At 44.5% G+C, this 14070-nt stretch overlaps 1 protein-coding gene across 1 annotated transcript; it reads left to right on the top strand.

Moving 5' to 3' along the window:
- Positions 1-2859: 2859 nt before the first annotated feature.
- On the top strand, positions 2860-4218 carry LOC308294010 (bleomycin hydrolase-like; the record flags this gene model as incomplete). The annotated part of the gene is made up of 1 exon (XM_080736706.1): positions 2860-4218. One exon carries the CDS (start codon positions 2860-2862, stop codon positions 4216-4218), a length of 1359 nt encoding a protein of 452 aa, XP_080592832.1.
- Positions 4219-14070: the final 9852 nt, after the last annotated feature.

Below are 14070 nucleotides of genomic sequence, written 5' to 3'. Positions count from 1 at the left end.
TATTATAACATGGCTCAAGCAGGTCATGTGTAACATAACATCTGTTTTTTCACAGACACACACACACACACACACACACACACGCACACGCACGCACACACGCGCGCACACACACTCAAATAACTCACTCACTCACACCACTCATGTGTGCATGTAGACACACTCATGTGCACGCGTGCAGGGTCTCATAGCGTGCCAGTGGTCCAGGGGGGCTACTTTGTGTTGATTCCAGAGTGTGTTGAGACAGTCTTCTGTCCTGTTAGCCTAAGCTTTTATTCCAGGCTGCTAGGCTAATGGGAGCTAACACATCAGTGTGAACTACACACACTGAGGCAGTTGATGCCAGGACACTGCAGCAGGGAAACACCAACGACTTGAACCCTAGCACCCGCATTCTGGCGCGAACATCCACTGGAAACAAACGATCCACAAGCACACAACGTGTCATGTGTCGCAGTGTGCCGGCCGCTTTGTGAGCTATGTGGATCCTATGAGCTTGTGAGCATGTACATCTGCTATTTTCGGATATATATGGTAGAGCCCATGGGAATCCGGTCAACTAAGAAGAAGGTGTCAACGTGAGCTTGTAGATCTTTGGTCACAGTGCTTTCATGTTAACTAGCCCTTACCCGTTCAAAGATATGAGCTCCAAAATGATGTGCAGTGTGTGGGTTATGGGATGTGCACTGTGCACACAGTATATGAGGGATGGAAAGTAACTTTAACTGGTGCTTGCATGATGTAGGAGCATCAATGTAAGAAACCCGTTTCGTTTAATGGCTACAGAGATACTGTCCCCCATGTATCTCTGTATATGATTTGTGAAAGTGACAAACGGGCTTCACAGTTATGTCAGGTGTGTTCATATGCTAATGGTGATGCGATTTCAGATCAATTGCTCCAGCCACTGAGGAGAAACGCTGTTTCAGACAGACAGACACTCAGACATTTCGAAAATTATATGTTTGATAAGGCAAGTTTAAAGTACTGGGGGCTTGGTATATGCCCACATATAGCATGCACATAGAGTATATGGGCATATTGTTCAGATCGGTGGTTCTGGTAAAGCGGATCTCCATAGATGCCTCCGGGCATTATCGATGGGAACGGTGGTTCTGGACAAACGCATATCTGACCAACAGTTCGCACCGGGCACCAGACTCACGTGGGTCCTCAGCAACACTTTATATGAGATACTTTAATTGTTTCCTGTGGAAATAAGCTTAGTCTTTTCTAGGATCGCCTTTTAGTAGACCTTGTACCAGTGAACTGTACTGTCATGAAACTGTACCTTTTCCTATGCAAACTTCTAATAAAGTCTTCAATCAATCAATCAAACACGCTGCGAGTTACAAGCCGATCCGTGAGCTTGTGATGTCACAGAGCGATGTCAGAGTGTGACATCATCAGTGACAGCAGCTAGGGTTATATAACTGTGTGCTAGAATAGTCTCCATATAGGCATGTTATGTTTGTGGCACTAACCGTCCACTGTCCACGTACACCCACAAGGCAATTTTAATATACAATATATATAGCTTTAAATAAAATGTAAACTATAGGTCTAGATATAATTAATATCCTACTTCAGTAACCCAAGGAAGGTGCAATAAATATAAATAGTATTATTATACGTCATCCTTGATGTTCATTCACTACGCAAAAGTCTGTATACTAATACTCTTTTTGCACACTAATTACTTACTCTGTATTGTTTATTATTACTAGTTGCGCCTTACTTTACCTCGCATGTATTATATGTAGTGTTTGCCAGACCCATGAAATGGGTAGGCCTACATAAGCAAATGTCGGTCTGTCCGGGTTTTCTATATAAAGGGTATATATGATGATGACATGATGATGACATGCCTATAAAAGGCATGATGTCATAAATGATGATGACAGACAGGGTCTGGCACAACCAGGTTGACCTGGTCTAGTTTATATACATGCACACAAACGCATAGCAGGACACAGCAGTAAATCCAGTAATGGGAATTCTACTTAGAGCCAGGCCTTATTTATTCTCTGAGAAAACCGATTAACTCAATCTGCTCAAATGCACATGCACACGCACACACGCACGCACATGAACTGGTGCACACATGCATGCATGCATAGATTCTCACACAATATGCATACACACACACATACACACAAATACAATGTCTATATCTATGTTCTGAGACAATTGTGTGCCTGATATTTAAATATTTGATATTCATTTGATTGTAATTTGTAGTTGCAGGTGTTCATGCATAATAATATCTAAATATTTAATCAAGCTACTTGATAAACTGTCTGAGGTGCACCCGAAAGTCAGCGTTGACATGGAAATGACCCCAGAAGTATTTCAAAGTGAAATATCCTTTTAAATGTATTATGAGTGACCATAGACTAGAGGGCAGGAAGGTGCTATAGTGTAGTTCAATGTATTGGCATCCAGAGAGGTGCCATAGTAGTGTGGGTGATACTACTAACCAAATGCATGGCTCAGAGGCACTTGGACAGCCAGCCGGGTTGTTCATAATATATTGTTACTCAAGAGGTCAGAGTTAGTTCAGACATCATTGTCTCCATGTTTGGACATGGTCGATCCGGGACTCCACATTTGGACATGGATGACTCATCATGACCTCATCGCAATGACAAAAGAAAACATGGCGGGACGCTATACAATAGTCAAGTGCATTCTCAGTCATGAGAGATGGTCCTTCTCTCTCCACGTATTAACATTGCAGAGCTCTGAACTTCAAGACTGTCCAAATTCTTGTTCTTGGAATTAGACTGGAATTAGACTTGGTGAGATTGCAATAGCACTAGAGAGAGATAAACCCTCACGACACCCGTCTTCAGAAACATGGACCCAGGCTTGTGTCAGGAGAAGGTGGCTGCCTTTACGAAGCGACTGCGTTCGGAGCCTCGCTACCTGCTGGCCCAGAACGTGTCCACGTGCATGGACCCCCTGGAGGCGTGTCTGCACCGGCAGACCGTCCAGGACACCGTGCACATCTTCCAGCACTCTGTCCCCACCGAGGGCAAGCCTGTCACCAACCAGAAGAACTCCGGGAGATGTTGGATCTTCTCGTGCCTCAACGTCATGCGACTTCCCTTCATGAAGAAGTTTAACATAAAAGAGTTTGAGTTCAGTCAGTCCTATCTGTTCTTCTGGGACAAGGTGGAGCGCTGCTACTACTACCTTCATGCCTGCGTGGAGTCGGCTCAGCGGGAGGAGCCGGTGGACGGCCGCCTCGTCCAGTTCCTCCTGTCCAACCCCACCAATGACGGAGGACAGTGGGACATGCTGGTCAACCTCGTCGAGAAGTACGGAGTCGTCCCAAAGAAGTGCTTCCCGGAGTCCCACAGCTCGGAGGCCTCGCGTAGAATGAACGGCATCCTCAATCACAAGCTGAGAGAGTACTGCCTACGGCTGAGGAACATGGTGGCCAGCAACGCCACCAAAGCCGAACTTTCTGACGCCGTGGACAGCATGATAGAGGAGGTGTTCCGAGTGGCCAGCGTGTGCCTGGGCAGCCCCCCCGAGACCATCTGCTGGGAGTACAGAGACAAGGACGAGAAATTCCACCGCATAGGACCCCTCACCCCCCGGGAGTTCTACAGGGAGCACGTCAAACCCCTGTACAACCTGCAGGACAAGATCTGCCTGGTCAACGACCCCCGCCCTCAGAACCCATACGGGAAGCTGTACAGTGTGGAATACCTGGGGAACCTGGTGGGAGGACGGAACACCCTGTACAACAACCAGCCCATCCAGCTGCTCAAGAAGGCTGCCGCCGACTCCATCAAGGAGGGACAGGCGGTGTGGTTTGGTTGTGACGTGGGGAAGCATTTCCACGGCAAGCTGGGCATCAATGACATGAACGTGTTCAACCATGAACTGGTGTTTGGAGTGTCGGTGAAGAATCTGTCCAAGGCAGAGCGGCTGATATACGGAGACTCTCTGATGACCCACGCCATGATCCTCACTGCTGTGACCGACAAGGACGGTAAGGAGGGTTATGAGAAGTGGAGAGTGGAGAACTCTTGGGGAGATGACCGCGGAAACAAAGGGTACCTGATCATGACAGATGATTGGTTCTCTGAGTATGTGTACGAGGTGGTGGTGGACAAGAAGTTCCTCGCCCCCGAGGTCCTGGAAGTGATGCAGCAGGAGCCTGTTGTACTTCCTGCCTGGGACCCAATGGGAGCCCTGGCATAACTCTGGAAGACCCGCCCCTTCCTGCCTGGGACCCAATGGGAGCCATGGCGTAACTCTGGAAGACCCATCAGTCCATTTGACTCCGCCACATTGCTAGGCTGGTTTTATTATGTCCGATGAAAGTCCCCCCTCCCTCTCCCCACTACACCTCATTACAATAGACAAAAAAAGTATTTTATTTTTTTTCTGAAAATTATGTCCTAAGAATGCCCAAAAATCACTTAAATAGAAAATAATAAGGGGAATGCGTGTTGAGTACTAAACCGTTTTCTGTAATGGTGACCTCTAATTTGTATATTTAGGAGTCAGCTTTCCACTAATTAAATTCGAAGTGAAGCGGTGAACTTTTATTCTATGTGTTCTAGAGATCTATACATCTATACAGTTATGGACTCTGTGATCTATTAATTCTTTATATATTCTGAATTCTACATTCTTTATATATTCTGAATGAATATATAAAGAATGGAGGGCCAAATTATCATGTGAAGCTTGACCAATCCTCAAAGTATCCATTCATCAGACCGGGAGGGACATTACACACATATTCTGGACGTACAGGACAGATAAAACCTGTTCATTCTGAACTGTAATGACCATATATGGACATTTTGCTTTTTGAAAAAGCCTATTCATTCTGGACTGATATTTTGCACGTACGGGACAGGAAAAACCTGTTCATTCTGGCCTGGAGTGACCATATATGGACATGAGGTGACATACATTGTGTTTTTGAATAACCCTGTTCATTCTGGACTGAGACCACCATATATGGTAATTAAACGGACATTCTGTTTTTGAAAAAGCCTGTTCATTCTGGACTGAAATGACCATGTATGGGCGTGATACACACAAAGCCATTCATTGGAAGCGGTTTTCACCGCTTCAAAAATACCCTACACACATTGTCTGACCCTCAGGTCATAAATACAGTAAATACATAAATATATATTATTGAAGAAATTACACTGGTCTAAATAGTAGCCTACTTTAAAGGTGCTGCTAGCAATAGTAGCCGTGGCACTTTTATGCACTAGCAGTAGTAGCTTTATGGTCAGTAAATATAGTACAAGAAAGGCACTACTAACAGTAGTACTGTGTCTTTCTATTGTTGTACAATCTGTTATTGTTCCACAACATAAATTCTACATTCATATGACTTCATACATGGGTATAAAAGGGACTCGGAGAGACAGACACCTTTTTGAATTTTCTGTTCTGGTCGGCTGACTTTGCACTGTTACGACCCGGCCAAGGGGTTGCCAGACGCAACACAATTATTCCCTCCTTCCCAGTCCCCAAACGTATCCAGCCAACATCAGCTTAAAAGCCTAGTGGTTTATTTTAGCCTACAAGTTATAAAACATACATGGATAAATGACCTCAGGGTGGGTACCAGTATAATATACTTAACTAAAAGAAACCCTATGCTTACCTTTAACCCAAAACACAGATATCTTACTTAACTAAAAAACACAGAATAAACAAAGAAACAAAGGAAAAGACACGCACCCCTACATTATCAATAACCCAAGTTAGCAGTGGAGCTTCTTAAATACTGACAAGGCAAATACATTCAAAACATCTGACTTGTGTGGTGTGGTTTGAAGACTGGCAGGGAGGAAGACACCAGAGGGTCTGGTGGCAACCATCTTTATCCACCTCTTTCTGCGGGAGGTTACTGGAGAATGTTTTGCACCACACTTCTGGTTAACAGCAGACATACAAGCTCACGTCGCGTCGCAGATGCAACCGTTGTGAGCTTGTAGATCACACTCGGCTGCGGCGCCGGAAGCTCCGTCCAACTTCTGCGCAATGCACAATGGGATGTTGGAAAGTTGTGGATAGTCTCCTGCCTGGTCAGAGAGCGTGTCGCTGTTACTACATGTCATCTTTTCGACACCCGACTCTAACCCTCACCCTAACCTTAACTTCCGTGGAGTGAGTCGCTAACCCTTCGGTCGAAATGATGGGCGTTCGCAAAAGCGAGATTTCCCCCCTGGTCACAGGAGTCAATCACTAGCATTCACACCAGCCAGCTGGTATTCAATCAGTCACTCCTCACCACTCACTACATACAAAATGAGTGATGAGGGCAACACAGGAAAATATGCATAACATGACCCAGCACAACACACCTTCAGATCCACGCCAAATTTTGAAGTCGTTTGGTTCGATGGTGCTCGAGTTAAGTGAGGGAAAGACACAGTTGTGCTGCAGTTGCTATTTATTGGAAGAGGCAGCAGAGAATGTGACAACGAGTTCAGAATGATAACTGGTTGCGACACTGGGTTTGATGCTGGTTGCTTCACCTAACCTAATTGTTTCAGTTTGATAAACTATAGCAAGAGTGGAATTGGTTGAGCCATCTGTGACATCTAATCTATGTGTGTGTGTGTGTGTGTGTGTGTGTGTGTGTGTGTGTGTGTGTTTTGAAGTATTGCTAATTCTACTTCCCATTCAAGTCAGTGGGGTTACTCTATAAAGGTGACGTCACCGAGAATGCTGCTTCCTCATTGGCTAAAAGTTTATCTAGAAAGAAAGAAAGTCGCACTAGTACTATAGTGTGTTTCCCTTTTGGGCAACCATGGAGATTTTATGCAGCCCATATATGGAGATCGCCCTTAGGGCGTCTTACTAGTGTTGTACTCATGAGTCATGAGTCCTGTATGTACTTTGTCAGTAGTTCAGTGTTAATAGTTTACATTAGGTTGTCAATGAAGCATGTGACAACACTAATACTTTGTATAAAACCTCAAAGGTGGCAATTAGGTGTTTCTGATTCTTACGGTGGTTCAGAGAGAGAAAGTGAGTCACAGAGAGTGAATGAGATAGAAGGTAAGTGGGAGATAGCCACACACAAATGTAGAAATGTAAATGCAATTATCGTGCATTCAAAGCAACACACCATCCGTGTCTGATATCTGTCACAGCCACAGTGAGCTGCCCGTGGCTGAATACATTTCAATACATTACAATTACATTACAATGCATTACTGTTACAACCCCACTTCTCCCGCAGACTCTCATGGAATGTAATAAACTGACACTTGTTTCACACCAGCTGCTTTCCAAGAGTCTGTGTCAGGATAATTAGGTAGAAATCCAATTATCACAGAGAGGGGAGCTGCAGCAGAATATCAGACTGCTATTGTGCTATAATTTCAGGCTTCCGTCATCTGAGACGCCTGCGATAAAGAAAACAGATCGGTCTGCCTTTTTGGCACGCTCGCTTGTTGTGGAGTGATTGCATTTTTACACAAGAAGGCACTTTGTTTGTTTGCCCACAGAGACATTTTAAGTATTTATTTGTGTATTTATTTATTTTTCTCCATGTTGGATTCTTAAGAGACAAAAAACATTAGAGTAAATTCATCGACATACAGCTGTATCAGTATAAGTAACAGTATAGCAGACCTTACAGTGAACTGCAGAGAGACAACAGTTTAACCAGGGTTCATCCTCCCTCATGTGCTGTACATTAGGTGGGACTGTACCTATGTTCCCCAGGTTCTATGTTCCCCACTTACCCCCACAAAAAAGGTTCTATGTTCCCCACTTACCCAAAAAAGGTCCTATGTTCCCCAGGTTCTGTATTCCCCACAAAAAAAGGTTATATGTTCCCCACTCATCCAAAAATGCAGGAAACATTAATTTCAAATTATTAATGACAACTCACACACAACAGAACATAATGAGGAGAAATTACAAATAGGCCTACTAGTGGGACAGGGGGGCACTAGGGACATCTGGGCACCATATATTTGACTGGGCATCTGGACGAGTGGGAACCAGGACATCTAGGCACTAGGGACATGTGGGCACCTGGAAGAGTAGGCACTTAGGGGTGGAGATCTGGGCACTAGGGACATGTGTGCATTTGGATGAGTGGGCACCTGGACAAGTAGGCACTTACGGGTGGAGACATCTGGGCACTAGGGACATGTGGGCACCTGGACAACTGGACGAGTGGGCACATAAATTAAGATTGCCCACGTGTTCTAAGTGCCCACTGCCCAGGCTCAGCTGTCCCACCATTTCCTGCATTTGAGTTGGGAACATATCCACCTGTTTCCAACGTCCCATCGTGCATTGCGCAGAAGGCGTGCAGGATTTCCGGCGTCGCAGCCGAGTGTGATCTACAAGCTCACAGGGGTTGCATCTGCGACGCAACGTGAGCTTGTATGTCTGCTGTTAACCGGATGTGTCCCACAAATAATTCTACAGTCAATTCTGGCGGAAACAGGTGGATACCTTTTTTTGGGGGGTTGGGCGGGGAACACAGAACCTTTTTTGGGAGAGGGTGGATGGGGAACATAGAACATGGGGAACATAGAACCTGGGAACATAGGGAGGACCCCCATTAGGCTACATTACTTCTCTTACTCTGAATCTGTACTTTAACTGTTGTGCCACCTCTGGCAACTGAATTTCCAATGCGGGAACAATAAAGGTCTATCTACAGTATCCACAACTTTCCAACATCCCATCGTGCATTGCGCAGAAGTTGCACAGAGCTTCCAGTGCCGCAGCCGAGTGTGATCTACAAGCTCACAACGGTTGCATCTGCGACGCGACGTGAGCTTGTATGTCTGCTGTTAACCGGAAGTGTGGTGCATAGAATTCTCCAGTAAATTCCCGCGGAAAGAGGTGGATAAAGGTCTATCTCTCATGGCTGATGTTGTAGTTGTATTGAGCAGCAAAGCTGATGTATAGCAGCAACTGTTTTGTTTCTTTCTGTTCATTATTACGGTGTCCTCTGACACAATATATGCACAGTGAACACAATAACACACAATAATTCATGCATCCATTTCAGTGTAGAGGCGTTATTTTCTCCGCTCTCATCTTCATTAGCAACACAAGAAGATGACATGCACAATATTTCAACACGTGAACACCATATTGTGTTCTATTATCATACTCGAGTCCACGTCCTTGCCGGTTTAGTGCTGTGCCCACATCGAAGCAATCGGTCCAAATCTGTTATTTAAATAGATTTGTCCCCAGCGTGATCTCACACAATGAGTCAGATTGTGTGCTTTTGTACTCTGTTTTTAAATTGTAGCCATTTCACCACCTGCCTCACAATGCCAAGTGTTACATTAGATTCCACTTAAAGGACCTGAACATGATGATTGCTCGAAACCTTTCTCCTTGAAGTCAATAACCTCTCTCTCTCTCTCTCTGTGTGTGTGTGTGTGTGTGTGTGTGTGTGTGTGTGTGTGTGTGTGTGTGTGTGTGTGTGTGTGTGTGTGTGTGTGTGTGTGTGTGTGTGTGTGTGTGTGTGTGTGTGTGTGTGTGTGTGTGTGTGTGTGTGTGTGTGTGTGCGCGTGCGTAAGAGAGAGAGAGAGAGAGAGTGAGAGAAAGAAAGAAAGAAAGAATAGAAGTGAAGTGAATTAATCAGCAGTGCTCATTGCCATGTTCCAAGATTGCTTCACTCATTCATGCATTCAGATTTTCTCTTTTATTTGTTCAGTTCTTTGTCCATTATCTGCCAGATGGTGCAGGGAGAATGACAGACGTGACATGGTTAAGGAGAAGCACACACATAGGCTTTGTATGTGAACACAAACGTATGCAGGGCCACAACACCAAGATAAGACATTTAAAGCTAAATGCCAAAGTGCTATATATCAACGTATTATCTGCTGTCACCTCTAACTCTCTCTCTCTCTTTTTCTCTGTCTCTCTCTCCCTTTCTCTCTCTCTCTCTCTTATTATACGCAGAGGCGTCACAAGGGGTAGGAAAGTGGGACTGAGTTACTGGGGCCCAAGGTGGAGGGGCCCTAGTAACTTTATCTATTGAAAAATAGCAGATATACAAGCCCACAGCGCGGCACCAAGTGCCGCGCTGCAAGCTTGCAGATCTGCTATTTTTGAAAAGTTGTGAAAATGTGTGAAAATCTTTGAATATATGTATTTTTTAAGTGAACATGTCTAACTCAAATTTTGCTTCTGGGGGTCCCTGGAACTAAATATTTTGAGATCGGGGTCCGTGGCCAAATACATATCATCTTGGGGGTCCTTGACATAGGTTTCTTGCACACATTTTCACGATTATTCAAAAATAGCAGATATACAAGCTCGCAGCGCGGCACTCGGTGCCGCGCTGTGAGCTTGTATATCTGCTATTTTTCAATAGTTAACATTCATGGGGGGCCCGCAGTGAATCCTTGTACCCAGGGCCCAGAATTTGGTGTGACGCCCCTGATTATACGCCCTTACAAAAGCAGGTCTCTTCAGTGTGTGTGCGTGTGCATGCAAGCATGAGAGAGAGAGCGTTATAGAGAGAGAGAGAAAATTGAAATCGACTACAATTATGTAATCACAAAATCAATCATTAATGGTGTTTCAGCTGCTTTGTATCTGGACGGGGTTGTGATTGAACACATTTGTCTCACCTACGGATCCCTGTCTCATCTCTCTTTTTTTCACCTTGACCAAAATGTTGACTGTCAGACAAGAAGGTTCTGTTGATATAACACAGATAATATCCTCTATATTATAGCAGAGGCAGGCAAAATGATGTATTCTGCTACAGAATTACATGTGGTTCCAGAGGTGAGTATCTTAAAGGGACCGGAAACCCCGCCTCTATGAATTCAGATTATGAAAAGAAATCTGAAATGTAGGCGTGGTTATCTGTTGTTGTGAGGCGAGGGGGCGGAGGTATGCGTGCATATCATTATATTCTAAAGGTACCACAGTGAGCTGTCAGCACTTTTAGCATTTCGGAAACCATAATTAAAACTATAGGCACTGCAGGTGGAAAAATAAAGATTCTGCATATTTACCGGTAAAAAAAGTATTTTTCAAACAAGCCGTCTACGAGCCGTCCGTATCCACGGTTTTAACTTTCTCCACTGTGCTCTGTGGGCTGTTTACCGCACGCCATGTTGTCTAATCCGCGGGGACAACCGGAGCGATGGATGCTGGACTTCTCTGTCGAGGTTGGGCCGCCAATCGCGGTCCCCGTTTCCCTGGAATGTGCTGGAAAACGGACCAGTCAAATCTCTCGCGCGTCTGACAAAACGGACAATCGCGGCGGCACGATCGTTGTTTCCCTGCACTTTGCTGGAAAACGGACCAGCTGCGGGATTACCACCAAACACGCGTTGGCCTTGGCGCAGTGGTTAGCGCTTTGCCTCACAGCTAGAAGGTCCTGGGTTCAATTCCCGCCGAGGGACGCTGGCGGAGTGTTCCTCCCTCCGCGTCATCAGCGCCCACACCCTAGGTGGGGTTGGTGATAGGGCCTTTCTGTGTGGAGTTTGCATGTTCTCCCCGTTTCTCCTAGGATTGATACCCTCATAAAAACATGCACGTAATCCTGGTCTCAATAATGCCTCCCCCTAGCCAGCCGGGGCGCCTGATGGAGGGGAAAGGAACTGGTTGGAATAACGTGGTCCTTCCACGCGTTACGTCCAAACCAGGGAAATCTCCACTGTCAGGTGAAAAGAAGCAACTTGGACTCCTCATGCATAGAAGGAAGCATGAGGTCAGTCCCTTGTCTCCCCAGGCACGGCAGAGGGAGTGCAGAGCCCAGGATTACATAGGCAATTAGCACTGGGTGAAAAAATGGGTTACAAAATTGTGGGATAAAAATTATATAGAAAAAAAATAAGAAAATAGCTGATATACAAGCTCACAAAGGCGCCTCGGAAGCAACGCGTTGTGAACTTGTAGATTTACTTTTACTTGAGTACACGTTGAATTCCGGACGTTTACTTGTAACAGAGTGGTTCTACATTGCAGTATTGATACTTTTACTCAAGTAAAACATTTTAGTATATTTTCTACCATTGTGTCAGACGACAGGCTGTCTGTCCACAGCAGCCGCACAACGGCATGTAAACACGGTGGTGTCGGCGATGGTGATGTAATGAGTGGCGCCAAATATTTCTTTTCAACCCAGAAACTGGAAGTACACAGAAATAGCTACAGAGACAACAGAAAGCTCTGAATCCACAAGCATATGGGCAAATCGAACCTACATTCATTGCTCCCTATCACAAGTGACCCATTTCTTTTATAATATATATTTATAGAAAAAGTGATTTTGTGTTTCGTATCCCTTTAACCACATGAACCCTGCACATTTGGCAAAAATTACCGATCTACAAGCTCGCAACGTGTTGCAATGCAGTGCAATGCGTTGTGAGCTAGCTTACAGATTGTGTGTGTGTGTGTGTGTGTGTGTGTGTGTGTGTGTGTGTGTGTGTGTGTGTGTGTGTGTGTGTGTGTGTGTGCGCGTGTGTGTGTGTGTGTGTGTGTGTGTGTGTGTGTGTGTGTGTGTGTGTGTGTGTGCATGTGTGTGTGTGAATACTTTCTTTCAACCCCTGTGGCTGACTACAAATATTGTTGTGTGGTACGTGCCCCACCAGCTGGTGTAACAGTGCATCATCATCTACAGACTGCAGACAGTTTGTACAACAAGCAGGATATTAACACACATGTTGCCAGGATTAAAATCGACTAATGTCTTCAATTGCCCCCATTTTACCCTTTAATGTGCACAATGGTGCACGGGTCGATGGGGGTCTGTGACCAAATACATATCAATTTTGGGGGTCTTTCACATGAAAAGGTTTGAGCACCGCTGTCATAGAAACATAGGTGTTTCAAAAAACCTTAGAAGGATTTGAAATATTCAAAGACTTTTCACTATTTTTCAAAAATAGCAGATCTACAAGCTCGCAGCGCGGCACTCGGTGCCGCGCTGTGAGCTTGTATATCTGCTATTTTTCAATAATTAAAGCACAAAATAATTGTGCAGGGGCCCCCAGTGAATCCTTGTACCCAGGGCCCAGAATTTGGTGCGACCCCCATGAAGCCAATACAATGTCAAATCCAATGCTGTCAATCGGTTTTCTGGCCTCTTTGGACCTCCCCTTCCGGGTCAACACAGCTGCAAACGTGCATTTCGCTTGCTTTCCAGATCACCTCTTCAAGACGCAAAAAGAGAATGTAGTCGTCAAACAGTCACAATATACCTTATTTTATTAAATCATCTATCTGTCCACTATCATCACATGTAAGTTTTGACTGTCAGTATCTAAAATCAAGACCTATATTATGTTTTACAAAAAACTCTGTCAGGGGGGTAGGTTGTGCCTACGTCCAGGAACAACTCGGTGGTTCGATTGTGCCTCTCAGACAACACGGAAGTGACCTTTCAAAGTGATTTAAATTAATACAATTTAGGGGGGGGGGGGGGGGGAATACTTTGTTTAAATCAAGTAAAAGAAAACATGTCTCTGAACACTTTCTATGAGTTTGAATTTTTTATAAATTATTTACCATGACATTTAGAATAACAACTGACCCACAACGGGGTCGGCTGTTCCGATGCGCTCACCATTTTTAAATTGAAATTGTGGCTTTTATTTTTGAGATTTAATTTAAAAAAACACAACCGGCTCCAAGTTATTACATTTAAAATGTTGTCATAATTGAGCAAGTATTTCTTTAGTATTCGAGTAAAAAGCTAAAAACGTCATGTCATGCATTCGTTTCATTCCATAGGGCTGCAGTGCACCACATGGACAAATTACATCATCAATTTGCGATGGCCGTTGTCCCCCTTGACCGGTCCTGGTGTAAAAGATGATCTATTTCTAAAATAAACAATATTTAAGATGTTATATAGAGGGCAATTAGAATGTATTAAGGCATATAAGGATGTAAGACAAAAAAGTCCCCTTTTGGCCAATTGCCATGAAAAGTTAATCAGTTCTTCCTTTGCTTAGAATCAAGTTTTATGCAAAACCACTGGAGATATCCTGCTAAAAGAGAGACGGGGTAAACATTACATGCTTGGCAGAGAAACACACTGCAGAATTTAAAAGGACC

Source organism: Nannobrachium achirus (assembly GCF_963921795.1).
Source record: "Nannobrachium achirus genome assembly, chromosome: 11".
Classification (NCBI taxonomy): domain Eukaryota; kingdom Metazoa; phylum Chordata; class Actinopteri; order Myctophiformes; family Myctophidae; genus Nannobrachium; species Nannobrachium achirus.
This window is presented reverse-complemented; position numbering and strand designations above follow the sequence as displayed.